This window comes from Atheta coriaria, unplaced genomic scaffold (assembly GCF_025399875.1).
Source record: "Atheta coriaria isolate IRGN ID8LTWV9N9 unplaced genomic scaffold, Caltech_Dcor_3.1 hic_scaffold_2_pilon, whole genome shotgun sequence".
Taxonomy (NCBI): Eukaryota; Metazoa; Arthropoda; class Insecta; order Coleoptera; family Staphylinidae; genus Dalotia; species Dalotia coriaria.
Genome location: NW_027045444.1, coordinates 4,098,844 through 4,126,771, shown reverse-complemented (window position 1 = coordinate 4,126,771; position 27,928 = coordinate 4,098,844). Strand labels below are relative to the sequence as shown.

Below are 27,928 nucleotides of genomic sequence, written 5' to 3'. Positions count from 1 at the left end.
ATCGCCGGGCATAGAGTTCACTCGCAGCCGGTCAACGCGGCCGGTTATTTCCAGTATCGGTCGCGCGATAAACGCCAATGTTGACCTGATAAGGGTGGAGTATAAATGCTGCGTGCGCTTTGAATTACGATGTTATATTTGTCTAAACTAAACTCTTCTCAACATGCCTCCGAACGTAAGTCAAAACATTGATAATCCTATTTTCATTCACTCAAATTTGATATTATCGTGTATAGTGGAAGTCTTCGGGTGTTGCACCGCCGGCACGCGCGTTGAAGATAGCTGTCATCGGCCAGAGTCAATTTGCTGCTGATGTTGTCGCCGCTCTGCAAGAACGCGGACATTCCGTGGCGGCCATCTTTACTATTCCCGATAAACAAGGCCGTGAAGATGCCTTGGCGCAACACGCACACAACCGTGATATCCCCGTGCATAAAATCCCGCGTTGGCGCACGGCGGGAAAACCCCTCCCGGATGTATTGGCGCTGTATCAATCCTATCAGGTTGATTTGAATGTCCTGCCGTATTGTTCACAGTTTATCCCCAAGGAAGTTGTGGATTTTCCTCGCTACCGCACCATCTGTTATCATCCTTCGATCCTTCCGCGGCATAGAGGTGCAAGCGCCATTAACTGGACCCTTATGTCCGGTGATACACGAGCTGGATTGTCTATATTCTGGGCTGATGATGGGCTGGATACAGGTCCTATTCTATTACAACGTGAATGTGATGTTGAAGAAGACGATACAGTTGATAGTTTATATCGCAGGTTTCTGTATCCTGTTGGGGTGAAAAGCGTGGCTACTGCTGTCGATATCATCGCTGAATTAGGAGTAGATTCGGCACCTATGATAATCCAAGATGAAACTAAAGCTACGTACGAGCCAATGTTGAAAACCCCGCAGCCGATTAACTTCAATCAAAACGCGCAAGCAATTCATGATTTTATTCGGGGATTAGACAGTGTCCCAGGCGCATCTTGTTATCTAGACGATGAGGAAGTTGTTCTCTTTCAATCTACAATCATTGAACACATGAATACTGAATTATTACAAGAAATGGTTCGAAAAAATGATGCAAAACAAGTGCACATACGCGATTGTCCCGCGGCGTGGTTATCGGATGAAGGTCTCATGCTACAATGCGCTGATAAGAATATCGTCAATGTTAAACGTATCCGGATCAATGGTAAGGTTCAACTCGCGGCGAATTTATTCGCTGGGTCATCGTCTTCGATTATTTGTGATTTCAACGATGATGAAACACAACTTATGGATAAGATGAGAGATATCTGGAAGGGTATTCTTTCTTATGATGATATCGAGGATGATTCGGACTTTTTTCAATGTGGCGGGGCGTCAATGGATGTAGTCAGGTAATAATTATATATTTTACTTGAAATTTAGAGTAAAATATAATAAAAAATGTTTTTTTTAACAGATTGGTTGAATCCAGTAAAGATTTACTAGAAATCCAACTTGAAAACGAACATGTCTTCCTAAATTCATCCTTTTTGGAGTTTTTTAACGCTTGTATCATTTTAAAACGTGAAAGTAACGGCACAGAAGGTCCAGCAAAGGTAAAATACGAAGGCGTAGAGTTTAACGCCAATAAACTTTGCATTAACTGCCCTACACAATTATTCATCGATGGGAAATTTGTTAATGCTACTGCACATGAAGGACGATCCACAGAAACTGACGTAATCAATCCGCACGATGAGAAAATCCTCTGTCGCGTACAATCCGCATCGAAGTTAGATGTTGACAAAGCTGTGCGAGCTGCAACGAAAGCTTTCAACGGTGAGTGGACCAAAATGTCCGCCCGGGAACGCGGTAAAAAGCTTCTAAAACTCGCCGATTTAATGGAAGTACATCGAGAGGAACTGGCTACTCTCGAATCGCTGGATTCTGGCGCTGTGTATACACTCGCATTAAAAACACACGTCGGTATGAGTATTGAAACATGGCGATACTACGCCGGGTGGTGTGATAAAATTCAAGGTGAGACTATACCGATCGCAAGCGCTAGACCGCAGAAAAATTTATGTTTCACCAAACGTGAACCGATTGGCGTATGCGGATTGATCACACCGTGGAATTATCCTTTGATGATGTTATCATGGAAGATGGCGGCTTGTTTGGCAGCTGGTAATACTTGTGTGATTAAACCAGCGCTTGTTTGTCCACTGACAGCGTTGAAGTTTGCTGAGTTGACTGTACTCGCAGGTATACCTCCGGGGGTTGTTAATGTGTTACCTGGAAGTGGCACGGTTGCAGGCGCAGCATTAGCTGAGCATCCGGATGTGCGCAAAATAGGTTTCACAGGTAGTACTGATATAGGAAAGGTTATCATGGCGTCATGCGCAGGGAACCTGAAGAAACTCTCATTGGAACTCGGCGGTAAATCCCCGCTGGTGATATTTGCGGATTGTGATCTTCAGAAAGCCGTCCGCGTTGCAATGCAGGCTGTTTTCTTCAATAAAGGTGAGAATTGTATAGCGGCCGGGCGGATCTTTGTCGAGGCTGGCATCTACGATGAATTCATCGAGCGTATTGTAACGGAAACCAAAAAGATCACCATTGGTGATCCGTTTGATAAGAGTACAAACCACGGTCCGCAGAATCACCTCGCGCATTTACGTAAACTCGAAGAATTTGTTAAGATCGGCGTGGAAGATGGCGCTGTTTTAGCCCTGGGAGGTAACAGATTACCACAACCAGGTTTATACTTCCAACCGACTGTTTTTATCAACGTACAGGACAACATGCGCATTGCCAAAGAAGAATCCTTCGGGCCTATCATGTGTATCTCACGATTTAAGAATAGAGACTTTGATGGAGTGATACAGAGAGCCAACAGGACAGAATATGGTCTGGCAGCTGGTGTTTTCACTTCAGATGTCTCTAAAGCACTCAGATTTTCAGAAGCAATCAAAGCCGGCACTGTGTTTGTTAATACCTATAATAAAACCGATGTGGCCGCTCCGTTTGGCGGTTGTAAACAGTCTGGTTTCGGCAAGGACTTAGGTGCTAGGGCATTAGAGGAGTACTTAACAACTAAAACTGTTACACTTGAATATTAATTAATTATTTTATTATACAATTATGATTAGGGCGATTATACTGATGAAGGTGTTCAAAACATTGTTTTTTGAGCCAAGGAAGTCTTCATTACCTGTGCGTTCGATCCTCTGCTTAATTATCCCTCTTGACGCTGATTTCCGGTCGTAAACAAGCCCGAATTTCGCAAGGGTATCGATAAATGCAGTTGTGATGTTTCTAGAATCACCGCTCAACTCAGCCGCCTTGTAATCCCACGGGAATGTGTGGTGGTAGTTGTGGAATCCTTCGCCACCACTAGCAAAGGAAACAAACGTGTTTTCTGCCGGTGGGATGTTTGCATCGTACGGACGCCAGCCGTATAAATGTGCAAAACTATTCACGCTCCACGTCGCGTGGAGAATTAACAACAATCGCCAAAAGCAACAATAAAATACCGCGACTTCCACGCGCTCATTCCAGCATAATATCGGAATGACACATGGTAATAGTAGTGTGAATATAATCGCTAATGGTTTGTTGTATTTGTGTTCGAACATAACGACGGGATTGGCGCGCAAGTCGCTCAAGTCAACTTTGGCACCTTTGCGTGTGATTTCCGGGTGTTTACGCAGGAAGAACCATCCGATGTGACAGAAGAAGAAACCACGCTGGGAGTTGTACGGATCAGCGTCGGTGTCGCTGTGGATGTGATGCAGGCGATGGTCACGACACCAAAGGTAGATACTCTGTTCGTAAACGCTGGCGGCCATTATTGCCAGGAAGATTTGAACGGAGTAATGCGCTTTGTACGCGCGGTGACTCCAAAGGCGATGGCGGCCTGCTGTTATGCCCATGCCTTGAAATATTATCTGTGCTACATCTACAAATCATAATAATTAATGTTTTGTTTGTAGGTAATTAATTATGTGGCGCTTACTGAAGACGAATGACTGCCATTTTGGAATGAAGTAGTATTTGGCATAGACACCGTACAATCCGGCAAGGTGTACGGTTGTAATCAGGAAGACATTGCGCCAGACAATGTCCCATTTATAACTTTTTTGTTTTAGTTCTGTTGGTGATATGTCTGTCGACATTTTGTTGCTGTTACTGATCATGGAAAATTTCGCGCTGGGTTTTCATGACAATCATGGGAATTGCTGAAATTCTTGCACCGGTGTTTTTGTTTCCAAGTTCCTGTTATTATCGCATACGTGGAATTCCCAACGGTGAAAATAACCAAGCATTCATCGTTTCCTAATGAGTAATCCGCATAAATATAGTAGTTGAAAATAAGTAAACGGACGCAAATTGTATTTAGCAGGTTCGAATTCAATTTACATTTTAATTTAAAAATGTTTGCATGTTTCCTCGTTATAATTTGCATCGCTGCCAAAGTAGGTGAACAAAACGTAATTTGTTTAATGGCACACAATAACAACCTAATGAAGCAGGCGATGTTTAATGTGCTTGTCGGATGGAAATCACCTTCATCGAATTACATTCGTTTCGGATAGAACACGTTCTGTATAAAAACACGATGCGCAACTTGTACAACTAAATCGAATCGAATCTGCCGCCATTCGAGATGAAGGCACAGTTTGTTTTATTCACCATCGGGGTGCTTATGTTAAGCCATATAGGGTATGATAGAAATAAAATATTAAACGAATATATTTTGTAAAATTGCATTGTTGCAGGCATGTTGCCAATGGTACCGCCCTGGATGAATTGCGAGTGATCGCACGATCAAACCCAGGACTTCTGGAGTCTGTCCTGCATCTCCTTCAGCACTGTCAGAAGCCAACTGTGTTAGCAAGCAGGTTCTATCCGGGGATGATCCCGGAAAGCCCAAGGTCACACTCCAACTCATCCGCAAGTATATCCACCTCCATCGGATGCAAACGATGCCTCGAGAATGAAAAACGCAATTTTGTTGCTGTGCCATCAGCGGACAAGAATTGGCATGACTTTCTTGTACGTTTTCAGGCGAAAATACCCAGACATATGCTCGGTACGCATCGAAACCCTTATAGTAATAACATAAAACACATTTTACGTTGTAACATTGTTTGTAGATTTAGAACATGGCCGAGTGGCGCGTTCGGTTTTAAATGGCTACTACACGTTTCTCAGCCTGGTGAAGAAGGCAACCGAAGCAAAGCAGGTTACAGTGGAGAAGGAAAGAAAGCAGGTAGAGTGGGTGCTTCAGGATGAATAAATGTATATTTTACCATCTGAAATGTAACAGTTTATTTGTTATTAATCATACGGGGGTACACGGTGGAACTGCGACGCCGCTGTCTACGCTCTTTTGCTTTCTTACTACATACCCTTCTAATGTGCTCGTAGCGTTTATGGCAAAACGCAACAGCTCGGCGACAGAAATCTGCGGCTGATGGTGCAGCTTTAGGTACTCCTGGAAGCTCTCCAATATTGACCACGATATTGATGGGCTGCTGGCATCTAGGGTTAGAATTTAATTAGTATTTAAATCACGCGTGTCCTTTGCGCTTACCCACCGTAAGCCTGACCCTGTGCGGCTATAAAGTTCAACCACTGGGGATTACCAACCGGTGGCCTAAACTGCATCGTCTTGTAGGGTGTTAAATCGATCGGGATCATCTTGCAACGGCAGGAAGCTTTCGTTGGTTGCTCGAAAGTACCAAACAGTCCTGGATTTGCTTGTAGTAATGCCGCTCTGATATCAGGAGTGATAGGTATCTCTACGGTTTGGTCGTCTTCTGCGCCTACAAGTACACCTACAAAGAGGAATGCAACTAATACCGGTAATAACATCTCGTCTTGTATGTTATGACTGGAATATCAGCAGTGTTTTTATAATGCATTTAATAACGCATTTAATAAAGTAATTCATCAACTTTGTTGATTAATAGCGTTAATAATGAGATTAACCGCTATTATTTAAGATTACAATGAGCCATTTGTGAGTTTAATGTGTTGCTCCCGTGGGCAATTTGGTTGAACACGTTGCTAATCAGTATCGCTATTAGAATAATTACGAGGTGATAAGGGAAGTAAATACTTTTATTCGTCATTTAGTGATATTGATTAATGTGCGCGTTGATATTTTAGCCGAAGATCATGTTGAGGAGATTGCCTAAGCCATTATTTGCTGGTTGTCCGCCATTACCGCTACTTCCGGTTGATGGTTCCGCTTTGGATTCAATCGGGGCGTCCGCATTGGGGCACTGATACATCCTGCGTAGTTTCATTACATCACCCTTGCTGAACCCGGCACGTTGGCCCATTTTTATCACGCCATCCGGTTTCCTGCGTGCGATGATGGTGGCTTGACCGTTTTTAGAGAAGGCTTTCTCACTGTAATGCATCACAGAGTTGAAATCATAGGGTACACCGTATCCGCTGATGGTTTTCTCATCAATTTTCTGAAAATTGTTGTTTCTTCCAGCTTGGATGTTTGACCAGACGATATCCACGTTGTCATCACGCTCGAAACGGTTCTGTTCGTGCATGAAACCAGCGGCATGCATCAATTCATGGATCGGGGTGCCTACCTGCGAGAAACAACCGGGTGTTTGCAGATTGACTACCTGTTTACCCCCGACGCGACCCACTGATGACCAGCAGCCAGTGTTGGCGTTCTCCAACACGACATAATCAACATCTGTTGAAGCACGAGGCCGGAAACGTAGGCAGGTATAATGTTTATAAGCATCCATTGCGTCTGATATCAACCCAAGTTCACGTTGATTGAAACTACCACGTATTTCATAGGGGATGATCCCGTCCTTCCAGTGGCTCACCTCGGCGATGAGGCCGTTACGCCCGTTGGGGAATAGAATGTCACCTTCGAAGTATTCTCCGAGTTCTTCTGGGTTTACAGCGTCGTCAGCGGCCGGGTCGAATCCTTCAAGACGTCGGCCTGTTTCACGACTTGGTGAACCAAGCGGAGCGCTACCAAGAAATGACAAGTTGATCATCTTGGTGTGTTCTGCAGGTGCGGCAAACACCACGCTTGCCCATATGGTGAAGATGGTGAGGCACTTCAACATTGCTACTTGCATGTTGGTATATATTTGGCTAGTTGTTTTTAGTTGTTGTTTTTATTGCGTTTATATACGCATCGCATGCGGTGCGGTGACCTGCTTTGGCTGATAACTTTCGTGAATTTCGGTCGAATTATGCGCGTTTAAGAATCTACTGATAGTGTTTAATTTGTTGCTTCCTTTGAATGATAATGATGTACACAGCAAATTTTTAATTGCCGCCCGGGTACGATTTTCATTTGCATATTGTTTTGCTAATCTTAGCTAGGTTTTGATTAATCCTGAACTTGTGCGCGTACAATAACGTCGCACAAGTCTAATTATTCAAAATTTAATCTTGAATATTAATGATGATTGAGTTAATTGTTGGGAAGTACCCGGGGCTTAAAGTATTCTTTAATTTTCATAACATTTTAAGCCCTTAAATCATTAGAAAGTGCCTTAAAACGTGTTCCAAAACTTGTTCAAACTTGGTAGGATCAAATGGACGTCCGTCCTGCATGTTTGGCGCGTCCAAATGGACGTCATCGATGCATGGCACCCGGCCAAATGGACGTCAGTTACTGGCTGTGCTATACATTTGGAACGTCCATTTGGATGTGTCCCATGAAGCAATGACGACCATTTGGACGCGCCAAACATGCGAGACGTCCATTGGAATTTTTAATTTCTGATTTCAGATTCCCATTGATAAGAGACAAATCTTTCATCAACATACTCAATATATTGCAATCATCATACAAAATAAATACAAGATACAAATGATTCTAGGGTGAAGACTACTCTTCCTCCTCCTCCCCCAGGTTTAGAGCGTTCATGCGACGTTCTTGTTCGGCCAGCAGGAATGGATCCACTTCAGTGGGTTTCTTAATGATTCCGTACTTCTCCGCAATTTGCAGACATTCTTCGGCAATTACAATAACCTTACGTCTTGTTTCATCCTCCAACTTCGTCACCGCCATGGTCACCTCCATAACATCAGTGGCAATGATCTTTTCCGCCAACTCTTTCGAATTGGCGAGCAGGTTGCGCAAGATAACAACACCGCGATACTGCACGTCAACATTCGCATGTGATAACATGTACTTAATCGATTCCTCCCACGACTTAGCATCGAAGAACTTCTCGCAGCATTTCTCGCTGCTGGAAGTCAAAATAGCAAGGGCGCCTGACGCAGCCATCGTGGTTTCCAAGTCTTCATCGAGGACCAATGCAACCATGAACTTCATTTTGTCATTGTCACCTTCGTAGACTTTGACGACATCAGGAGACATCGCCATGTTGCAGGTAGCCTGTGCGGCGGCACGGCACAGCATTAGATGGTCTTCATAAAGATAGTGGTCAATTTTACCAAGACCACCTTCTTTCAAAATACGCTGGCGTGCCTGCTCGCTCATCTGCGCAATATTACACAAACCCATTAACGCTTCAAAGTTTTCCAGCGCTGTACAATCATTCGCCAGGAGGTTAATCAACGGACGAATGACTTCCAAGGCTCGTTGACCAGGAAAAGCCACTTCTGGGTTCATCGTGATGGCGATACGACTCAACGCTTGCGCCGCATGACGTTTCCCCATATCAGTACCATTCAGACTCAGAGGAATCAACGTCTTGGACCCGCCCTGCGACACAACAATACCCCTAAGCTCCTTCTCTGAACACAACGCATTAAACACCCTAGCAATCAGTTCCTTTGAATTATGTGACTCTGTTTTAGCCAGGGCAACAAGCGCTGTGGTAACACCAACTTCTCCTAGAATCATCAAGCGTTTAGTAACAAAATCCGGATCGTCGAATGTATGCTCCTCGGGGATATGGTGCTTAGCAAACTTGGCCAACTCAACAAGCTCGGGAACCATTTCCTGCTTCTCGTATGCATTGCATAAGTTTACCAGAGTGGTAACTACACCATACAACACACTCTGATCACCTGTCTTGGCCAATTCAATGAGTGCCAGCAGAGCAGGTTTGTCCTCGATCAACTTCTCCTTCACCTCGGCATCCAAGGTCAAATAACTCAGACCCTCCGCGCTCCACTTGCGAATATCCTGATCCTTACCAGGATGCAACAGGAAACGTCGACAAGCTTCGGCTAGTTTCAAATTAGAACCATCGGCGAATGGTTTGATGGAAGCATCATTACCTCCAGAACTACCAAGTTTACACAAACCAACAAGCGCACGCACACGGATGTTATCATTGGAAGACACATAGAGTTTCTTAAGTATGTCTACACCTTGAGTGATAATAGCCTTGGCTTTGTCCTTTTTACTAGCAGCAGCAATAATACATTCGACAGCGACTTTCTGTTGCAGCGGATCGTCCAGAGTGTTCGCCATGACTAAAATCATCTCCATGATACCTTCTTTGCCGATGATAGCGTTGCCCACATCCAAGGGACCGCGTAATAATGCGGTAATGGCCACAATCACCCTTACTTTATGCTCGATTTCAGGCGATAGTAGTTTCTCTTTGAGGAAGACATCAATGTGAGACATGAACTTGTCTCGCGCTTGGTCATAGTACATGTTTTCATAGACGCGTGCCAAACACACAGCGGCGACTGTACGTGTAGATGGCGTTATAGCCATTGCGGACTCATATTTGTACTCTTCTAATTCCGAAGCGACTTCCATGAGTCTCTCAACGCCTCCAATCTCTACCAAACGCTCCGCCCATGAGAGATATGTGTAGTGAATGTTACGCATTAGCAGTTCCATGATGGAATCGCGTGCGAGCCCGCTGATCATCCGGTTGTTAATGGCGTATACTAAGCAGCTGAGTAGTGTGTCGATTTCTGCTTTGTGTTGTTCACACATACTCTGTACGGGTTTCGTGTCCGGTTTGTTTTCCATACCGGAGAAGGAGTTTAATATTACTTGCATGCAATATTGCGCGGCGTTAACTTGCTCTGCATTAGTCGAGTCGAGAATTTCAAGAAACCATGGGATTCCTACATCGCGTAGAATGTGTCGTGTACGCTCCGGGCCGTGTTTGCATAGCTCACCGATGATGCGGATGCTTGTCACGTAGATTTCCTTGCTCTTTTCTACTTTTAGAAGGCGTTTGATTTGTTGCACAACTAGTTTCTTCAGCATTATCTCTGAACCGGCCTTCTCGCGAGCTAGAACTAGTAGATTATTGAAGGCACTCTCGCGTTTTTCTCGATCGCTTGACACATCAAAGCAGAGTTTGATCATGGAGTCCACTTTGTTTGAAACTTGTGAATTCTCTTTGGCTCTCTTCTGTGTAATCTTGAACAGGCGCTCTAATACTGGTTGGATTGCCTTGTTGCTTGGGTCTACTTTTAATAATTGGGTAGCATCTCTGTAGGCTTCCTCAAATCTATTAAACAATGATAATATTAATAATTTATTAATGAAAATATTAATTTATCATACCTTTCAACTGCTTCCAGTGCTTGGCATCTCCTAAACAATGCTTTGGGATCCATGGGAGCAAGCTCCAGGCTCTTGTCACAATCCCTGATGGCATCTTCAAACTTCTCCTGCTTGAGATAAGCAGCTGCTCTGTTCTTGAGGTAAACAGCCATATCATGGCTGTCATTGTTGAGGACATCAATGGCTTTGGAGTACTGAGCCACTGCAGTCATCCAGTCGGCGTTTTTGAATGCCACATTGCCCTGCTCCTTGTAATTGTTTGCTTCATCTAGCCGGTCAGTGCCCATTGCTCTGTTTACTTTTGACTGAAATCAGCAGGAGCGGTAGGTGTAACCAAATATTAGATTGCAGATGTTTAAGAGAGGGCTTACTTTGAATTACTGGAAGCTGAACGGCGTGTTCCATTAATATAGGGCAATTCGCACGTGCTGGGAGAGTCGAGAAGCCTCTAGAACAAGTCGAAATATAAATACATCGCGTTATAATTAGATTTTCTAACCGTGGAGAAACTTAGGCAGGAACCACCGCATTGAATACGAGTTTAAGTATGCAACCAAAACTGCACAATAACCTTCAATGGCTACATACTTTGTGGAAACTTTGAATGCCAAAGGCGAGAAAAGCCCGGAAAACTCTGGAAGTACATCGTTATCCACCACAGGGAAAATTCTCATAGGTGTGACAGGTATCTGCAGTTCAATTAAGCACCTAAACGGAATTATTAATACCCTCTCTTCCCTTCTAGGAGGCATAGCATTAGGACTATCTGTAGTATGCGCGTCTTTTGTAAGTCCAGCATTCCGCCGAGTATGCCTCCCTTACATCCCAGCAACCGAACAGCAAGTCCTCAACGTCTTCAACGCATTAAAGACCAAACATCGACATGGTCTACTCATTGATCTGGGCTCGGGCGATGGCCGCATTGTGTTTGAAGCCGCCAAACACAATTTTCAACCACATGGAGTAGAACTCAACACATGGCTGGTTGCCTACTCAAAACTATCAGCATTCTTAAATCGCGCCGCAAACCCCACCGTTGCATTCTACCAGAAAGACTTGTGGAAATTCCCTTTGGGAGCCTATGACAACGTGGTGATATTCGGCGTGGAGCAAATGATGCACGAGCTGGAAGCTAAATTGCATCGGGAATGCAAGCCTGGCTGCCATATTGTCGCATGCAGGTTTCCATTACCGGGGATGAAACCGGAAATCACAGTTGGCAGCGGCGTAGACACGGTCTGGCTGTACAAAATCCCGAATAAAATTAGCTAAAAGGCACACACACACACACACACATGCTATGCAGTTGGAAATAGTTTAATCTTTTTGATAATTGCATTCACTATTAGAAGTTAATCATACAATATATTAGCGAGTCAAATACCTAGACGCGTTCAAGTGTTAAAATCGATGTGACTGTCCTCAGTTACCTTCTATAATAAATCTATGTGTTTATAAAAGATAAATATCTAATTATTATCATCAAGTCAAGTAATTTTTGGCCTACGTTTCAAAATTGCGATTAGTGTCGTTTTTGTAACTTGACGTGTTCGCGGCCTAGAGTGTAAGCATTTACCGTGTGTGCCCGCGCTAGACATTCAGGATGCGAAAGATCAGCTCGAGCACAATCGTGCCGTCGCCAACGTTGCCCGACGAGGTGATACGGTGCAGCACCGGTACCAACTCATTATCCAACGATTTCATATAGATCGGCGGCAGTTTCTGCCCGTTACTACCCGCGGCGTAGCTCACGTCGTCCACATGCAGCGTGGTGCGGATGCCAATCTTCATAAAGCTATTCGTAGCGAGTAAATCTAGGTACTTGACGAGCGCCTGACACGTCGCCTTCGAGATACTCTCGGCGACCTTGGAGATATCGACAGGGTCCTGTGTGCGGGCGTTTTCTTCGCCGCTCTGGAGGAGGAATACTTCTGTCCAGCGTACAAGACGAGCGCCGGAATTGCACGTGTAGTCTTTGCCATTGTGGACCCGAATCGATGGTACACCACTTAACGATTGACCATCAACTGAAGATTTAACCCTGTAAATGCACATTTTTTTAGTATTATTTAGTTTAAAACATTAAAAAATGTGTTTTTCTTTTACCCTAGATTAAAATTAACATCTGCTTCACTCCATACAATGTTTACAGTCTCGTCAGAGGCGACATTCACGCAGCCACATTGAATACTGTGGTTCTTCATGTTGCGCAGACTTTCACGCACCTTCACCATGTGCTCCGGAGGTATCTGGATCATCAGCCCGTCTTCTACGATACTAGACTTTGCAGTAAGACCACTAGAAGACTTCAACGCGCCGTTGAACACGATAAAACTAGCACCAGTAACTAAAAAACATTTAAAATCAACAAATATATTGCAAAAAACAACTTAATTTAAGTAAAATACCTTTTCTTGGTTTGTTTTGTATATTAATCGCATGTGTCTTATAGTTATTCTCATCGCTCCCTTGAGTGTCTTGTATGCACACAAGATGCGAGTCTGCTTCCGACGAGAAATTCCCACCGAAAGCCAAAATATGCTCGCTGGAATTACTCATCGACTTCATCACTTGATCATATCTATTCACGGGAATCGATACAGTCGTGCTTTTCTCCTCCATGTGAATAGTCAACCCGCGAATATTGGGTAGCGTATACGAGAAATTACGAAAATCAGCGAGTAAGTTGATGATTGTGTGGCCTATCTCAACAAAAACCGAATCACGATGTCGTGTTGATATCAACGGCGCTGGATAATATCGATACTCAGCACCCAGCCGTAAAACTAATCGCAGCGGAAAGATTCTCGCCCATGGTGTCTCCCAGCGGTGTACCAGGACACCCACAAGATACGGCTCCTTCGGTACGATAACATTCTGCAAGCATTGAAATGTCGGCCGTACGAAAATAAACCCCGCATGATTGCGCGAATCCAAAAAGTTCGTAGTCGGATGAATGCTCAAGCCCAACTCGGTTACAGTCGTGCCCTTCACAGCTGAATTATAGATATTATTCAGATGATGAAACACATCTTTAGGCACCTGTGCCTCGCCCTCAGCATATTCCAACAGGATAACAATCTCATCTTGTCCGACAGCAATCAATCCTTCCGTGGAGAAACACCATGCTTGTTTATTAACGCAGCAATCCATGAGAATGAGTCGTACGTGGATGTGCAGATTGCGCTGCACCGCAAACGTGAGCGTTTCGTTTTTTAGCATTTCCACCACATTGGCGTTATTACCACACTCTGTATACGTGATATCTGATTTATAAGTAGTGACCGTAGGTGGCAGGCAATTCTCATTCTCTGGTATGAATGATTGTGTGACAGGGTCCACCATGGGGAGATTCTTGTTGAGTTTAATTTGCTGCGCGGGTTGGGAACTTGCTTTCTTGACTGCAACACCCGATGTGGATTTGCGACTGTCGTTGTAGTTGAAATCCTGGTCTAGGTTGGTGAGGTCGCTGCCTGGACGAATGCCATCGCAGAACATTACACTCTTGTTGTGCTTTTTATTCGAGCCTACAGGCGGAAGGGGTCAACTTCAACTACGCTTTCTACTAAAAACTTTATACATACCTTTACGTTTGAGAACACCTACAGGTACCATTACACTTGGGGTACTTCCACCAGCACGTACTTGTTCATGCGGCGGGACCACACTGCAATACTCCATCGGATTATTCGGATTAGGCTGACCTGCAGCAGCCGCAGCATCGCCTGTAATGTCATTATCGCGTCGTGGTGTCGAATGTTGCGAGTCACCACTACCGCTGTCTGTTTCCCTTGCGAGTGCTTCATGACACCTGGTGCATACACGTGCCTCTGCGCCTAGATACTCCAACTTGTGTTTCATGCCGCAACACTTGGAGCAGAGGACTAGGCCGCATGCACGGCAGTGATGCCGGCGTTTGATGACTGTGAATTTGAACTCGCAGTGCTGGCAATTCAGCGCGTCTGCGTCCGGTGTCCAGATAGGTGCGCGTTTACCCAACCACGCTGCATCTAAACCACAAAATAAACAAATTAATTATTAAATAAAAATAGGGGTAAGGTAATGGTGTGGTACCTTCATGTTCATGCGCATGCGCATGCAAGTCCTCAACAGGTTCCAAAATAGAATTAGAATTAGCGTTTGCTTCGGCTGGGGCAACCTCAGGCCCCGCATCATGATTAATACAGTCTAAATTAACAAAAACCATAAAATAAACATCAAACTACAACTAATAAACACAAAAATCACCCACTACTGTCAATTACCTTCTTCTGACATCAACTGATGAGCAGATGTCTCATTCTGTTCTTGATCATCAACATTTTCTTCATTTAAATGAACAGAGGCTGGGTTTTCCTCTGCAACTACAGCATTATCCTGTGTAACTGTTTCCTGCGGTAATGTTGTTTGTTCTACTGAATGCACAGAATCAGTAGAGGCTTCCGAAAACGTCGGGGACACAGAAACAGACGATCCAGACTCATATTGTGCTTCCACAGCAGACTGCGGCATTTCTTTACTCACGTAGACATTATTATACGGAGTTGAACCAGGATTTCCTAAAAAGTAACAAAAATCAACATAAAAACACCTTGAAAAACATGTTTTTTCATATTTACCTATTAAATTAACCGCGTCTTCTTTGATATTCAAACTATTGGGCCGTTGGGTCTCCATGCCAACCTCACAAACAACTTCATTCTTATCTTCTTCAACATTTTCTTTTATATCTACAGGTGTAACAACGACAACATCGACAGGACTAACCGTAACAGTCGCATCATGAAAACTCTCTTCTTCTTCTTCATCTTCTCCGTCTTCTAGATCAGCCAGGTATTTCGCCGCCTCCTCGTCGGCCACCTCAATGTGGAAACCTATTTTATCACAGTACGTTTCAGTCATAGAATCTAGATTCGAGTTTGAGTTGATGTCAATCTCGATAATTTCAACGTTTTCCTCCACAACTTCGGCTGGTGGCTCAACGAACGCGGGTTTTTCTTCAATGGAAGGCGAGGCGAACACTTCTTCCACTTCCACTTCTTCTTCTTGTGTCAACTTGTCATCTTCAGGTATTTCTGAAGTGTTTTCAGCTTCTTCTGGTTGATTACATCCATTTACTTCTTCTAATTTTACTTCTGCAGAGTATTCTTCATGATTATCACCCTCCTCAGCATTAATATAATTATCTAAATCTAAAAGTTGATTATTTTCACTTGCAGTGACAATTTCCTCAAGTTTTTCTTGCCATGTGTCATCAACGACTTGCGAATCTTCTATTTTCAATAAAATCGGCTGCGCTATTAAACTTTCCAGTGGTTTTTCCTTCACCGGCGTCATCTGCACGACCGCAGGAGTATCCAGCGTGATATCTTTGACATCTTGCGGATAAACAGGACTCGCAGCGGCGTATAAGTTGCTTATAGATGGATACTCTACGATATTTCCTGCTGCGGTGCTCTCGCTCGCATGCGCATCCGTCCGACTTTCATATTTATTGTCGACGTTGTTATACTGGACAATATTCTCGTTGATTTCCGTCGCGAGGTAATCATTCAGGCTGCTGAACACATTATTGATGGAATGCTTGGTGCTGCTGTAGTTTTTCTGCGGAACCCGGGGCACCGGTGGTGGAGGCGCCTGCTCGGTGGTAAGCTCGCTGTACTCAAAGTCGTTGAGCACCTGGTCCAAGTCCACGGTGTACTTGTCCATTCTCTACGAGTTATTGCAGAATAAACGTTAGTTATTACGCAAATAGTCGCTAATTGGAAGAATTCATGTGATTGGTTGCAATCATAGCTTACCTATGCGCGCCGTAGTTCAGAATTCTTCAGAGTAACATTTCGCCAAGCGAAGCAAAGGTAATCCTCTGGATATCTTGGCTTTTCCTGATGAAGAAGTAGTACGGTTCAACACATCAACAAATGCAAAATGACTAACATAACGTCAGGCGAAACGTCAACCTCACTTTTATCCCAAGGTCGATGTCAGAGTTGACCTTTGCCTGTGTACAACGTAATTACAGGTGGAGATAATTAGCGAGAATCGATGATGCGCCTGTCGGATATGACACTAGGGCCGTCAGACAGGAAAATTTCAATCAGCCCGGGTGCGAAAGGTACGAAATTTGCGAAAACTCTTTCGTCTCCCCGTCGTCCGCCATGTTTTGCTGGCATGCGCATCGAGTGGACCGCCAAATTCAAAGTGCGCCCACCCTTTGATTCGGCCCGCAATCACCCTCATTCCCTCGCAATCGTGATAACAAGCGCAATTTAAATTCGGTCTGTGTTTGGGTATAAATTTGTGTCGCCGAAAAGTCCACAGTCCAAATTACCAGGCGAAAGTTTATTAATAAAATACAGTGGTGTGTGTGAACAAAGCGGTGATTCCAACTTGTGGATGCACCGCAATGTCGAGCAGGCTAGTGCGTAAGTCACGCGGTGGCAGCAGCAGCAGCAAGAGTGCGGGCGAGGGCAGCACGACGCTTGGAGCGCAGTCCGCCGCCCCCCAGCGCCGCGTAAACATGGCGGACGCCAACGACGGCTGGCCGCTGCATCGCGCCGTCTTCGAGAACGACCTAAAGGCGGTGTCGCGCCTACTGCGGAAGCACGATGCAGCTGAACGGGATAAACATGGTGAGAAACCATCAACAATCAACATCTCATTACTCATCTTGTGGCCTCTTTTACAACCTACATAACAAAGGTTATGTATGTTTTAATCTTAATGTACATCCTAATGTTTTTAGGTAACACTCCACTGCATCTGGCCGTCATGCTGGGGAGGAAAGGTAATTTACTACCACTCGGCACCAACACGCGTTAATGTTAAACTTACTTTGTAGAGTGCGTCCAGTTGCTGTTGAAGCATGATGCACCTGTCAAAGTCAAGAATAGCCTAGGATGGACAGTCCTCTCAGAGGCAATCAGCTACGGCCACCGACCAACCATCTACTCGTTAGTACGCAAGTTCCGCCAGCAGAGCCGCGAGCAGATGGAAGTCCGCCGGCCGAATCTAGTTGAAGCCCTCAATCAAATCGACGACTTTTACATGGAACTCAAATGGGACTTTCAGTCATGGGTCCCGCTGGTATCACGTATCCTACCCTCGGATATCTGCAAGATATACAAGTCAGGCGCTAACATTCGGCTGGACACCACTCTGGTTGACTTTTCAGACATGCGCTGGGAACGCGGCGATATTTCATTCATATTCAACGGTAATGCGCCGCCAAGCCAATCATTAACCGTTCTGGACAACGTCCTTAAAGTATACCAGAGTGTAAAGTATGAAGAAAGCGAGATGGAGATCGAGGATGAAGTTGATTTGTTGATGTCGACTGATATTCTCGCAGCGCAGATTTCCACCAAGGGAATATCTTTTGCGCGTGCGCAAAGCGGGTGGATATTTCGCGAGGATCGCACCGAGATGGTCGCCGGGCAGTACGCCAGCGAGTTGTACATCGTGCACGGCCTAGTGTTGGAGAGCCGCAAGCGACGTGAGCACCTATCGCTCAATGACCTGCAGAAAAACAAAGCGCTGCTGGAGAGTTTCACGAAAGGCGGCGGTGGTGCACAGACGTTCGACTTTAACGGCGCGCCTGTGCGTCGCTCCAGCCTCAGCCCACCACCGGATAAATCCATCACATGGCAACAGTATGTCGCATGTGAAGAAAACTGTTATCCACGTTTAGGCCGCGATCTAGTCTATAAAGAATCATCAAAGAACTTCAAGGCGACCATTGCGATGAGTCCGGAATTCCCGCTGTCGGTGGAGATGCTGCTGAACGTCCTGGAGGTGATCGCGCCCTTCAAGCACTTCTCGAAACTGCGCGATTTTGTTTCATCCAAATTACCGGCCGGTTTCCCTGTCAAAGTGGAGATTCCTATATTACCGACCGTCACCGCAAAGATCACGTTTCAAGCGTTCGAGTTCCGCGACGACATCCCCAAGGAGATGTTCCACAAACCGAAGGATTACATTGAGGACCCGATGCGCTTTCCCGACTTATGACGCCCCGAACTGCTCAACAGCTTCGAGGTGGCGTGCGTCGCGAAGCCGCGCTTCGTCATGCCGACGGATGTGTGTTATGCGCGCGCAGCGGCATCCCGGCAGCCGCCCGCCACCCATCAGTCGCCCACCGTCGCCGTCGAGCTGCCGATGCTCTTCACCCTCGGCAGCGTCTACTCGGCCAGCTGCCTCCTGTACATAGAATGAGCCGACGACGACCAAAGTCTGAATTTATACTTTCACACCCGCGCATTATACCAAAAAACAAACAAAACAAAAAAGAACTTAAAGTAATAATTAACATCATGTGCACACGGTGATGAGACGCGACGGCGACGAGATACCGCTTATTACATTCCAATCCACCGCTTAACATACACATATCACAACCAGAATCACAACCCCCACCACCGAACTCCTCTCATCCTTTTCTCTCTCTCTCTCTGTCATCGGCAGAGCGTCGTCTCCACCACCAGTGAAAAACATAATGAAATTTAGACGAATAAAGAGTATTTCTGTCAATTAACACACGGATAACATACAGATGGCATTTGCGTCGCTGCGTCTACTTGCATTATATATTTTCTTGTATAATTTACAATTTACAGCGTAGATCCTAGTTAAAATATGTACTCTTTCGCAACGTTTATCTCATCAATGTGTCTCTCTCCCCTGCACACTGACTGACTGCTTTCGTTTGATTCTCGTCTCGTTCCACGGCTAAAGAAAAGCGTGTCCACACAACACATCGATACACCTTAAATTAACAACAACGGTCAGCGCGCATGCGTGTGAATGTGTGTGTGATTGGTGTGTGTGTACATGTGTGTGGGAAGGGAATAATCTGACACAAACTCAACGCGTACACACGTCCGCCTCTTGCGCTGCAATTCAACAATTATTCAAAATAGATATCTATATCTTTGTTTATAGAATTTTCTCCCTTAAGTAGTAACTTACGCTTACTTAGCTTAGCTTAAAACTCGAATCACAAATCAACAATTCAATAGTGTGTGTATGTGGTGTGTGAGTGTGTGTGTGCACCTATCAAATACGGCGTAGTTTTCTTTTTGCTTATTATTAATAAGTATTATTAGTGTGAGGGGCGTCGTAATCTCTCATTAGTCACCTCGGAAATTGACTTCTTATCTTACGCGAAACTGAACAATCTAGAACGAACGCGGCCGCCGCGCGCGTCGAATACTGGTATTACAAAGGTGGGAAAACTAACTTAGCGATAATAAACGTAAATGCAGACATGGCGCGCGCATGCGCACGCCGTGATACTTTGTTTTTGGCAATCAAAGAGCACTCGCAACTCAATCTATGGCAAAATAATAAATAAACTAAGAGACTAACTTAGGATAGGTAGAAGTGTTTAATCTAGAGTAAAACGCGTGCCAACTGGCCTTCTGATACTGCAGTAGTGTGTCACTGGTTATCACAATGATGCGGCGGTGCCCAAAATTTGGTTAAGTACACGCTCTCGCCCTTCCCGCGCGCGCGCGCGCTTCACCAAAGACGAATCAAGTAGAGTGTAATAAATTACCGACTAATTTGTACATACTAATCAACACGACGTAAGTTTCTCTTTCTCTGTCTGTCCGGAAATAAAAACAAAGCGCGGGCATGAAATGGCCGCGTGAGTGAAGGTAGTAGTGAGTGCGCCGGGGCGCCGGCTGCCGCCAAAGTTGCCTACAGTACAGCCGCCACGTCCTTGGAGGACGGTATGAGCGGCGACAGCGGCGAGCTGACCTTGTGGCCGCGCTCAATTTCGTAATGTGTTAGATCCAGCGGAATGCCACTGTCGACCTGCGTCTTTGTAGGGATGAACGACGCCACGATGAGCGCGCAGACGACGAGGAAGGCGCCGAATACAAACGGCGGGCCGGGCACAAGCTAAAAAAACAAAACGAATCAGTATGTATGCAACCAACTTAACACATATCCACACTAATATTATATTTCAACATTTACCTGCGTGTAATTTTCAAAGCGATAGCTATCGTCATCGGCAGGCGTAGGCGCGCGTGTCACCTCCACGCCATCACCATCCACCACGGTCAAATCCACGTGGAACATGTAGAAAATCAGGCCGAACATGGCCGGACCAAGACCATTACACAGTCCGCGCATGCCCGTTACCATTCCCTGCACAACACCCTGTCTGTCGGCGTTGCTATGGATGGACACAAACGCTGAAATAGCTGGATAGGTGATACTCGACATGCTCGCCAGCATGCCAGCCGCCCACATCATCCACGTGGTCGTCCCAAAGCCATACCACAACAACTGCAGCATCTCAAAGAGTAAACCCAGCATGATTGTATGCTTACATCCAAGATTCTTCATCATCGTGCCGAGGAACAGCTGGGCGAGTACAGCGAGCAGCCCAACCAGCCCGACGAACACCGCCACCATCGGCGCGCTCCAGCCTATCACCAGCTTGAGATAAACAAAAATGCAGCTGTATTGTCCCGCTTCGGGCAGATAGGACAGGAACACAGCGATGCACAGTAGTAAAATAGTCGGATCTCCACCGACATTGCGCAGCGATGCAAACGGATCGGCTTGCTCCCAGCTGATGGGTGACACACGCACCTTTTCCGGCAGGCTTTCCGGCACAGCCACGAGGATAAAGAACACGTCGAGAATGGCAACGGCGGTGGCCAGCGCAACCACCACATTCATGCTCCAGCGTTCCATGAGGTAAGCGCCCAATGCAGGCGAGATAACCATCGACGCTGCGAATGTAGCGCTTACTAATCCATACGCAAAACTCCTCTCTTTTTCTTCAGTCACATCTGCTACGTATGCAAACACCACGCTGAAGGTGACAGCAAACACGCCGCTGATTGAGATCATCGCGAAGAACCAGAACGTGTTGATCGTCATCAGCGGTATTGGGAGGCAGGTGAAGAAGACTGTCACCAGCAGGAAGAGTTTCCTTCCGCAGACGTCTGATAATGCTCCGACGAGTGGCGCGCTGAGAAAGGATAAGATTCCTTTGATTCCCATGATCAATCCATTCATGAGGAATGTGTGATCGGGAAAGGTGGTGTTCAGCACGGAGATCACCGGCATCGTCAGCAGGCCCCACGCGAAAAACTCCAAGAAGATCACTACCAGCGCATGGTACAATGAGGGCATACCAATGCCGCTGGTCTGTAAGAATATAAGCGTTTTTAGTAAATAATTTAATTGGAATAGTGTGTGAAGGGTGCTCACGAGGATGCGGCGTAAATACAGCCGCACCAAGAGACGCGGCCGCCCCAGATACCGCTTGAACAGGTAGTACGCGACCAGCATGCACATGACACCCTGCACCCTGCCCGACGCCGTCACACCTAGAGAGCGCAACAATTCATTCCAGCATCAGCGCTGCATCAGAGAGCGAAATATCCACACACGACACGCCAAAATCATCTATCTCTACCTGTGCAAACAAAGCGTGCACACAAACACGCACGTCATTATGTCGCAAACGCAGTTGTTTGCTGCTTTTGCTGCGTCTCAAGGGTACGACGACGACGACGGGCGCATGTGTATGTATTATGTGTTTGTGTGTATGTGGGCAACCCGCAATGGCAGCCATCAGCGGAAAAATCAAACCAATGCTCATCACTAGCGGAGAGTTTCTAATTGTATTAGATTCGCTCGCTTATGAGGATATCATCATCACCATATTTCATTATGGTTGTCGGTTGTGTGTGCGTTTTGGGCGAGGGGAAAACAAACGCAGTGCACTTACAGTGACAACGGCGTCCTTGGAAATTGATTTTCTCGACCGGATGATCATTCCAGCCATTCGCTTCGACGTCTTGTTCTTCATGATGGCAGCGCACTCGCGACTCACTTCGGCTTCCGGTGTGCTGCACGCTGCGGCGGTCTGGCTGGCCAGCGCGATGGATCACACAGGGCTCATGCCGCGCTTCGCGCTCTTGAAATCGCACCCTTGCGCGTCGGATTCGCGCGAGCTGTCCCGCAGGACGTGCGCCATTAGACTGGTGAGTGTGGCGCGCGCGCCAGCGCCGACGAATGGCGTAACGGTCAAGGTCAGAACTAATGATTCACGACTCATCCTCACGCGGTTTTCATCTAACATTCGCCCAAAAATCCCCATTCACATAATTATTACTCAATCTAATCTGTATCAATAATAAGAAGATAAGTTTAGAAATGTTATACAGCGTAGATTCAAACGCGTCACTGACGTGTAATTGCGTATTTGTTTTGTGTGGCAAAGTCAATGTCACATTTTTATAGATGGCGCGCATTGCAACCCTTACAGCTGCTTGCTAAAGAACATGTCCGTTAACCTCCGCACATGTTCAAAACTTGCGCAAGTTACCGGTTGATTCGTGCTTACATCTTTTAACACAACTATTCACAGTAGACAACAAGCATGTCTTGGCCACAAATTGCGCTCGCGTTGAAAGAAAATCGCCGAGAACTGTGTCTCACAGGCAAAGAATTCAATGAACACTTGGAAAAGCATGGCTTAGATCCACAACTGTACACAATTTCATCGCTCAACTACCTCACCATTCACAACACTTCATTGAACAACATCGGGGATGACATTGCAAAATTAGACGCCCTGCAAACGCTGAGTCTACACTCAAATAAAATCACCAAGGTATGCAACAGTTTGGATAAACTAGACAAGCTTAAAGTGTTGGATTTGTCACACAACAATATTTCGGTGTTGACAATCAACTTCAATGCTCTCATGCACCTGACAAGTATTAATCTGTCCAATAATCAACTAGAAAGCATCCCTGATGTACAAAAATGTATAAAACTACAAGTATTGGACCTGTCACACAATCTTTTAAAGGAATTCCCAGCAATTTGTCATGACAGCCTCAATGTCCTCAGTGATTTACTGCTGGGAAACAATCAAATTGCAGACATTTCAGCTGATATCGACGTGTTAACCAGCTTGAAAAGTCTGGACATTGCCAACAATCAAATCACCCAAGTGCCTTACAACCTGGTCAACTGTGCCAAGCTAAAAGAACTCAATCTGAAGGGAAATCCAGTCAAAGACAGAAGATTGCTCAAGCTGATTGACCAATGCAGAACCAAACAAGTCTTGGATTATTTAAAACAACATGCACCCAAAGATACAGGTAATAAGGATGGTAAAAAGAAGTCCAAGGGAAAACAATCCGAAATCAAGTGTGAATTATCACTCACACCTTTGACTATTGATGATAACAAGCTAAAACTGCATCTGAAACATGCCAGTCTCGCCGATGACGCGTTGAAAGTCATCATTAAAGATGAAATTAAAGCTATAAGGCCAAATATTGTTTGCTGTTTGATTCATGGGCTGAAATTCACTGATGAAAGTTTCCGGAAGTTTATCCAGATGCAGAATAAGTTGCATGAGACGCTGTGTGAGAAGAGAAGTGCTGCAACCATTGCGACACATGATGCTAAAACTCTAGATGGCAGTGTGTTGATTTACACGGCTGTCAAACCATCAACGTTGAAGATTCGCCCGCTGAATGCGGTGAAAAGCATGAGTGGCACGCAGTTGTTCAATCAACTGCAAGCGGAGGCTGAACATTTGCGTCATGAGAAGAAACGCAATGTTTATTCGGGTATTCATAAGTATTTGTATCTCCTGGAAGGAAAACCAGCATATGCTTGTCTTATTAAGAAAACTCTAGCGGAGAATAGCGAAGCGCATCAGGAAGTTATTTCGTTTCCGCCTATAACAAACAGTGACATTAGCAAGGTAATTTTAATCATTATTTTAATATTATTAATTAAATTTTAATGTAAAATTTTATTTTATTTTAATTTTAGGTAACGTTAAACACCGAGTCTATTTTGTTGGAAGTTACTAGCCATACAAATGTACCGTTGACAAGAAAAATAGCCGATGTTGTTCTTCAGGAAACTGCTGTGTTGATGGGCGATGGATTAACGGTTGAACAGTTACGAATTGTCGATGTCGAAGGCAATTTGAAGAGTGTTTATCCGTCGAAGACCGATTTGAACTTCGACTCGGCCGCTAACATAGCGATTATTCGTGATTAGCGCACGGGGTTCTTTTGAATGTTAAGTTTAACATGTTAAATGACTAATTTATTTTGTTTAATATAGTCACAGGGTGTTCGCCCGAATCTATCCACTGCGTTTTCGTCCACGTTGTGCGATAAACACAATTTGTAAACTTCATGCAAGTTGTTGAGTGCTGCTAGGTGGAGACAGTTCTGGCCATCTTTTGTTCTTCTATGAATGTCAAACTTTTCATGAAGACACAAGTTTATCATTTCTAGATTACCAATGAATACAGCTAGGTGGAGAATGTTGTATCCTGACTTGTTTACTAATTCTTGCAGATTTTGCATATTTGGATACAGATTTATGATGTGTTTCAATGTAGATAGGTTTCTACTCAAGACTGCTTCATGCAGAGGATAATTTCCTTGATTACTTTGTATTTCCAGACAAGTTTCATCATTGAATAACTTGTAGAGTGTTTCAAATGCTTGGTGATGTTGATGTAGGGCAGAAATATGCAGGCAGGTGTTACCATTCTTTGTTTTCTTCCCTAGTTGAGCTCCATGTTTGCATAAAGTTTGAATAATATGCAAGTCACCTTCTCTGGAAGCTAAATGCAATGGTGTCCAGCCATCTTTGTTTTGAAAGTTGACCAGTGCTCCATTTTGAAGTAAAAGATCCACAAGTGCATGTCTTTTACTTGGGGAATTGTCTGTATTTACAACATGTTCTTGTAGTTTTGTGCATGCTAACATTAATGGAGTCCAATCTGCTTTTTTCAGAGCGTTTACATCGGCGCCGGAGGAAAGCAAAACGCGTGCAGCTTCAAGTCTACCAAATTGCGCTGCTTCATGTAGAGGTGTTTTGTTATCCTTATTACGACAATCTGGAGTAAAATGATCCAAAAGGTGCAGACACAATGTATGATCACCTTGTCTAGCAGCACAGTGTAAAATTGTATCACCAGATGCTTCGTATCTGAATGAATCAAGTGGGATTTCTGGATGTGATTGTCTGAAGATTGAAAGAAGTTGTAAGCATTCTTCGCTTTTAATTTCTTCGCCCTGTGTTAATGCGAGTATTCTACGAATTTCTACGTTAATTTTCTTCATTCCTTAACAATTTATTTACAAAGTAATTCTGAGCATGGGTGTTGTTTAAGTTGCCTACTTCTTGCTCCACTGTCACTCGCCAAGAATGTGTCATGCAAGCACAGTGTGCGATGTCGTGCGATAACGATACATAACAAACGCACCAAACTCTTCACCATTTACCAAATAACCCTTAATTCCAGCAATGAGCAAATTGCGCTAACGATTTCAACACGCCGCGCGTCGTATGGAAGGTGCCCGCACAAGACGATGACAAGATGGTGCCGTTTCGACGGAAGAAGAGCGCTAAAAGTTTTCCAGTCAAAGTCAGCTCGTTGGACGCGGAGCTAGAGTTTAACTTAGAAGTAAGTTTATTCAGCATGCCTAATTCTCAATGTTAATTACGTTTATGTTTAGTGGAACGCTACCGGTCGCGATCTCTTCGACCTGGTGTGTCGCACCATCGGCCTCAGAGAGACATGGTACTTTGGACTGCAGTTTGAGGACTCAAAACAGTTCATCTCATGGCTCAAGCTGGACAAGAAAGTGCACGATCAGATCCTGCAGAAGGACAACAAATCAGCCGCGAATTTCATGTTCCTTGCCAAGTTTTATCCGGAAGATGTCGCTGATGAGCTCATCCAGGAAGTGACACAGCATTTGTTCTTCCTGCAAGTGAAGCAGGCAATACTCTGCATGGATATTTACTGCCCACCAGAGGCTTCTGTCCTGTTGGCATCATATGCTGTACAAGCAAAGGTGAATTATGCTTAAAATTATTCCTATAAAAACTTAAAATGTTGATTTTTAGTTTGGCGACTTTGATGAAGAAGTATACAAACCTGGTATGTTAGCACGCGAAGAACTACTCCCCCAGCGTGTGATCGACCAGTATCAGATGACGCTGGAGATGTGGGAAGAACGCATTCGCGTGTGGTACGCGGATCATCGCGGAATGTCCCGCGATGAAGCCGAAATGGAGTACTTGAAGATCGCGCAGGATCTCGACATGTACGGCGTCAATTACTTCCCGATCCTCAACAAGAAAGAAACCGAGTTGTATTTGGGCGTGACAGCCGTCGGGCTGAATATCTACGAGAAAGAAAACAAACTGCAACCGAAGACGACATTCACCTGGGCCGAGATTCGACATATAAGCTTCGATGATAAAAAGTTCATCATCAAACCGGTGGATAAAAACTCGCCGAATTTTGTATTTTTCAGCCAGAAGGTGCGCATGAATAAGCTGATACTTGATCTGTGTATTGGTAATCATGATTTGTTTATGCGCCGGCGGAAACCTGACTCGATGGAGCTGCAGCAGATGAAGGCGGCGGCCAAGGAGGAAAAACAACGCAGACAAGTGCAGAGAAATCGTCTAGCGAGGGAGAAACAATTGCGAGAGAAGGCGGAACGTGACCGAGCCAGTATGGAGCAGCGACTTCTGCAGTATCAGGAGGAAACGCGATTGGCAAATGAAGCGTTGCGTAGATCTGAAGAAAGCGCTGATTTACTAGCGCAGAAATCACGTGTGGCTGAAGAGGAAGCCATGTTATTATCACAGAAAGCAACCGAAGCAGAACAAGAGATAACACGTATGAAGATGAGCGCGTTGCGATCGGAAGAAGAAAAAGTTACGCTGGAGAGGAAAACGAGAGAAGCTGAGTTGCTCACAGCAAGACTCGTTGAAGAGAGCGAGCGACGCGCGTTGGAAGCGCAGAAGTTAAAGGAAGAGTTATTACGAGCGCGCGCTGCAGAGAAACAAGCCAAGGAGAAGTTGCTGGAGTTTTTATCGAGACCTGCAGCGCCCTCCTCTGGTTTATTATTACCACCAACAAGTCCCTTATTACCGATGCCGGTGAGTTTAACTTCGGTTCCTCCGGATTTACTCGAGGTGGAATCGGCGGCGTTGGCGAGAGCATCGCCTGATTTGAACTTGAATGTGGCCGCGTATGATCTGATACATCACGTGGATGCTGATCAGTTGTCGCTGGAGATTGAGAAGGAGCGCGTTGAGTACCTGCACAAATCGAAGCACCTCCAGAATCAACTGCGTGAGCTGCGCAGTGAGATTGCTGTGCTGAAGGTTGGCGACAAGCAGGCTGCTGATCATATGGATAAGTTGGATAGGCTGCATGAGCAGCAGGTGCAGCAGGGCGATAATAAGTACTCGACGCTGCGGAAGAGTAAGAGCGGTACGACCAAGTCGCGTGTGGCTTTCTTTGAGGACCTTTAGTTATACCTGGTGACACTGCCGTCCACGTTTGTGTGCCTTAACTATGAACAAAGACTATTATGACTATCGTAATTACAATAAATCTATTTACACTTCA

At 45.1% G+C, this 27,928-nt stretch overlaps 12 protein-coding genes across 14 annotated transcripts; 6 read left to right on the top strand and 6 right to left on the bottom strand.

Moving 5' to 3' along the window:
- The first annotated feature begins 26 nt into the window (after positions 1–26).
- On the top strand, positions 27–3,144 carry LOC135803419 (cytosolic 10-formyltetrahydrofolate dehydrogenase). The gene is made up of 3 exons (XM_065317024.1): positions 27–175; positions 237–1,375; positions 1,441–3,144. Exons 1-3 carry the CDS (start codon positions 164–166, stop codon positions 3,083–3,085), a joined length of 2,796 nt encoding a protein of 931 aa, XP_065173096.1. The 5' UTR covers positions 27–163; the 3' UTR covers positions 3,086–3,144.
- LOC135803426 (stearoyl-CoA desaturase-like) lies at positions 3,080–4,168 on the bottom strand. Its single transcript, XM_065317032.1, has 2 exons — positions 3,982–4,168; positions 3,080–3,924 (listed from the first exon to the last, which is right to left on the bottom strand). The coding sequence occupies exons 1-2, from the start codon at positions 4,160–4,162 to the stop codon at positions 3,098–3,100; spliced, it is 1,008 nt and encodes a 335-aa protein (XP_065173104.1). The 5' UTR covers positions 4,163–4,168; the 3' UTR covers positions 3,080–3,097.
- Positions 4,169–4,429: 261 nt separating this feature from the next.
- LOC135803431 (uncharacterized) lies at positions 4,430–5,287 on the top strand. The gene is made up of 3 exons (XM_065317037.1): positions 4,430–4,688; positions 4,745–5,058; positions 5,123–5,287. The coding sequence occupies exons 1-3, from the start codon at positions 4,633–4,635 to the stop codon at positions 5,263–5,265; spliced, it is 513 nt and encodes a 170-aa protein (XP_065173109.1). The 5' UTR covers positions 4,430–4,632; the 3' UTR covers positions 5,266–5,287.
- Positions 5,283–7,644, bottom strand: LOC135803428 (zinc metalloproteinase nas-8-like). 2 transcript variants are annotated; one of them, XM_065317034.1, is made up of 2 exons: positions 5,563–7,644; positions 5,283–5,510 (listed from the first exon to the last, which is right to left on the bottom strand). In XM_065317034.1, the coding sequence occupies exon 1, from the start codon at positions 7,091–7,093 to the stop codon at positions 6,137–6,139; it is 957 nt and encodes a 318-aa protein (XP_065173106.1). In that variant the 5' UTR covers positions 7,094–7,644; the 3' UTR covers positions 5,283–5,510; positions 5,563–6,136. The 2 variants fall into 2 exon arrangements, with proteins under 2 accessions (XP_065173106.1, XP_065173105.1); XM_065317033.1 differs by having other exon boundaries at positions 5,567–7,644.
- Positions 7,645–7,779: 135 nt separating this feature from the next.
- Positions 7,780–10,763, bottom strand: unc-45 (unc-45 myosin chaperone). Its single transcript, XM_065317023.1, has 2 exons — positions 10,477–10,763; positions 7,780–10,420 (listed from the first exon to the last, which is right to left on the bottom strand). Exons 1-2 carry the CDS (start codon positions 10,761–10,763, stop codon positions 7,855–7,857), a joined length of 2,853 nt encoding a protein of 950 aa, XP_065173095.1. The 3' UTR covers positions 7,780–7,854.
- Positions 10,764–11,022: 259 nt separating this feature from the next.
- Positions 11,023–11,942, top strand: LOC135803429 (ATP synthase subunit C lysine N-methyltransferase). Its single transcript, XM_065317035.1, has 2 exons — positions 11,023–11,161; positions 11,222–11,942. Exons 1-2 carry the CDS (start codon positions 11,053–11,055, stop codon positions 11,746–11,748), a joined length of 636 nt encoding a protein of 211 aa, XP_065173107.1. The 5' UTR covers positions 11,023–11,052; the 3' UTR covers positions 11,749–11,942.
- Positions 11,778–16,438, bottom strand: Sara (Smad anchor for receptor activation). Of its 2 annotated transcripts, XM_065317021.1 has the most exons (8): positions 16,278–16,438; positions 15,096–16,188; positions 14,742–15,035; positions 14,551–14,664; positions 14,061–14,486; positions 12,885–14,003; positions 12,583–12,823; positions 11,778–12,517 (listed from the first exon to the last, which is right to left on the bottom strand). In XM_065317021.1, the coding sequence occupies exons 2-8, from the start codon at positions 16,183–16,185 to the stop codon at positions 12,067–12,069; spliced, it is 3,735 nt and encodes a 1,244-aa protein (XP_065173093.1). In that variant the 5' UTR covers positions 16,186–16,188; positions 16,278–16,438; the 3' UTR covers positions 11,778–12,066. The 2 variants fall into 2 exon arrangements, with proteins under 2 accessions (XP_065173093.1, XP_065173094.1); XM_065317022.1 differs by lacking the exon at positions 14,551–14,664.
- A 131-nt stretch (positions 16,439–16,569) lies between these two features.
- On the top strand, positions 16,570–19,009 carry LOC135803424 (ankyrin repeat domain-containing protein 13C). The gene is made up of 3 exons (XM_065317030.1): positions 16,570–17,108; positions 17,222–17,263; positions 17,318–19,009. Exons 1-3 carry the CDS (start codon positions 16,883–16,885, stop codon positions 18,484–18,486), a joined length of 1,437 nt encoding a protein of 478 aa, XP_065173102.1. The 5' UTR covers positions 16,570–16,882; the 3' UTR covers positions 18,487–19,009.
- A 24-nt stretch (positions 19,010–19,033) lies between these two features.
- LOC135803423 (hippocampus abundant transcript 1 protein) lies at positions 19,034–22,528 on the bottom strand. Its single transcript, XM_065317029.1, has 3 exons — positions 22,235–22,528; positions 20,461–21,648; positions 19,034–20,382 (listed from the first exon to the last, which is right to left on the bottom strand). The coding sequence occupies exons 1-3, from the start codon at positions 22,313–22,315 to the stop codon at positions 20,179–20,181; spliced, it is 1,473 nt and encodes a 490-aa protein (XP_065173101.1). The 5' UTR covers positions 22,316–22,528; the 3' UTR covers positions 19,034–20,178.
- Positions 22,529–22,623: 95 nt separating this feature from the next.
- LOC135803422 (leucine-rich repeat-containing protein 47-like) lies at positions 22,624–24,627 on the top strand. The gene is made up of 2 exons (XM_065317028.1): positions 22,624–24,232; positions 24,304–24,627. Exons 1-2 carry the CDS (start codon positions 22,889–22,891, stop codon positions 24,535–24,537), a joined length of 1,578 nt encoding a protein of 525 aa, XP_065173100.1. The 5' UTR covers positions 22,624–22,888; the 3' UTR covers positions 24,538–24,627.
- Positions 24,269–25,686, bottom strand: LOC135803425 (ankyrin repeat domain-containing protein 16-like). The gene has a single exon (XM_065317031.1). The coding sequence runs from the start codon at positions 25,614–25,616 to the stop codon at positions 24,573–24,575; it is 1,044 nt and encodes a 347-aa protein (XP_065173103.1). The 5' UTR covers positions 25,617–25,686; the 3' UTR covers positions 24,269–24,572.
- Positions 25,687–25,823: 137 nt separating this feature from the next.
- Positions 25,824–27,928, top strand: Mer (ezrin/radixin/moesin family protein merlin). The gene is made up of 3 exons (XM_065317026.1): positions 25,824–25,960; positions 26,013–26,354; positions 26,407–27,928. The coding sequence occupies exons 1-3, from the start codon at positions 25,874–25,876 to the stop codon at positions 27,829–27,831; spliced, it is 1,854 nt and encodes a 617-aa protein (XP_065173098.1). The 5' UTR covers positions 25,824–25,873; the 3' UTR covers positions 27,832–27,928.

What these genes read in the sequence shown, in the direction of transcription:
- LOC135803428 (XM_065317034.1), bottom strand. Translation starts at nt 7,093, where the DNA reads ATGCAAGTAGCAATGTTGAAGTGCCTCACCATCTTCACCATATGGGCA.
- LOC135803423 (XM_065317029.1), bottom strand. Translation starts at nt 22,315, where the DNA reads ATGAAGAACAAGACGTCGAAGCGAATGGCTGGAATGATCATCCGGTCG. An exon ending in CCAAGGACGCCGTTGTCACT is followed by an intron (nt 21,649 to 22,234) that starts GTAAGTGCACTG and finishes ATATTCTTACAG; the next exon opens with ACCAGCGGCATTGGTATGCC. An exon ending in GCTTTGAAAATTACACGCAG is followed by an intron (nt 20,383 to 20,460) that starts GTAAATGTTGAA and finishes TTGTTTTTTTAG; the next exon opens with CTTGTGCCCGGCCCGCCGTT.
- LOC135803424 (XM_065317030.1), top strand. Translation starts at nt 16,883, where the DNA reads ATGTCGAGCAGGCTAGTGCGTAAGTCACGCGGTGGCAGCAGCAGCAGC. An exon ending in AGCTGAACGGGATAAACATG is followed by an intron (nt 17,109 to 17,221) that starts GTGAGAAACCAT and finishes TAATGTTTTTAG; the next exon opens with GTAACACTCCACTGCATCTG. An exon ending in CGTCATGCTGGGGAGGAAAG is followed by an intron (nt 17,264 to 17,317) that starts GTAATTTACTAC and finishes CTTACTTTGTAG; the next exon opens with AGTGCGTCCAGTTGCTGTTG.
- LOC135803419 (XM_065317024.1), top strand. An exon ending in GCGTCAATGGATGTAGTCAG is followed by an intron (nt 1,376 to 1,440) that starts GTAATAATTATA and finishes TTTTTTTAACAG; the next exon opens with ATTGGTTGAATCCAGTAAAG.
- LOC135803425 (XM_065317031.1), bottom strand. Translation starts at nt 25,616, where the DNA reads ATGAAGAAAATTAACGTAGAAATTCGTAGAATACTCGCATTAACACAG.
- LOC135803422 (XM_065317028.1), top strand. Translation starts at nt 22,889, where the DNA reads ATGTCTTGGCCACAAATTGCGCTCGCGTTGAAAGAAAATCGCCGAGAA. An exon ending in CAAACAGTGACATTAGCAAG is followed by an intron (nt 24,233 to 24,303) that starts GTAATTTTAATC and finishes TTTTAATTTTAG; the next exon opens with GTAACGTTAAACACCGAGTC.
- Mer (XM_065317026.1), top strand. Translation starts at nt 25,874, where the DNA reads ATGGTGCCGTTTCGACGGAAGAAGAGCGCTAAAAGTTTTCCAGTCAAA. An exon ending in AGCTAGAGTTTAACTTAGAA is followed by an intron (nt 25,961 to 26,012) that starts GTAAGTTTATTC and finishes GTTTATGTTTAG; the next exon opens with TGGAACGCTACCGGTCGCGA. An exon ending in CATATGCTGTACAAGCAAAG is followed by an intron (nt 26,355 to 26,406) that starts GTGAATTATGCT and finishes GTTGATTTTTAG; the next exon opens with TTTGGCGACTTTGATGAAGA.
- LOC135803429 (XM_065317035.1), top strand. Translation starts at nt 11,053, where the DNA reads ATGGCTACATACTTTGTGGAAACTTTGAATGCCAAAGGCGAGAAAAGC. An exon ending in AATTCTCATAGGTGTGACAG is followed by an intron (nt 11,162 to 11,221) that starts GTATCTGCAGTT and finishes CTTCCCTTCTAG; the next exon opens with GAGGCATAGCATTAGGACTA.
- Sara (XM_065317021.1), bottom strand. Translation starts at nt 16,185, where the DNA reads ATGGACAAGTACACCGTGGACTTGGACCAGGTGCTCAACGACTTTGAG. An exon ending in AGACGCGGTTAATTTAATAG is followed by an intron (nt 15,036 to 15,095) that starts GTAAATATGAAA and finishes GTTACTTTTTAG; the next exon opens with GAAATCCTGGTTCAACTCCG. An exon ending in GATGTTAATTTTAATCTAGG is followed by an intron (nt 12,518 to 12,582) that starts GTAAAAGAAAAA and finishes GTGCATTTACAG; the next exon opens with GGTTAAATCTTCAGTTGATG.
- LOC135803426 (XM_065317032.1), bottom strand. Translation starts at nt 4,162, where the DNA reads ATGATCAGTAACAGCAACAAAATGTCGACAGACATATCACCAACAGAA. An exon ending in ATGGCAGTCATTCGTCTTCA is followed by an intron (nt 3,925 to 3,981) that starts GTAAGCGCCACA and finishes TATGATTTGTAG; the next exon opens with ATGTAGCACAGATAATATTT.
- unc-45 (XM_065317023.1), bottom strand. Translation starts at nt 10,763, where the DNA reads ATGGGCACTGACCGGCTAGATGAAGCAAACAATTACAAGGAGCAGGGC. An exon ending in GCACTGGAAGCAGTTGAAAG is followed by an intron (nt 10,421 to 10,476) that starts GTATGATAAATT and finishes ATTGTTTAATAG; the next exon opens with ATTTGAGGAAGCCTACAGAG.
- LOC135803431 (XM_065317037.1), top strand. Translation starts at nt 4,633, where the DNA reads ATGAAGGCACAGTTTGTTTTATTCACCATCGGGGTGCTTATGTTAAGC. An exon ending in CTTATGTTAAGCCATATAGG is followed by an intron (nt 4,689 to 4,744) that starts GTATGATAGAAA and finishes GCATTGTTGCAG; the next exon opens with GCATGTTGCCAATGGTACCG. An exon ending in AATACCCAGACATATGCTCG is followed by an intron (nt 5,059 to 5,122) that starts GTACGCATCGAA and finishes CATTGTTTGTAG; the next exon opens with ATTTAGAACATGGCCGAGTG.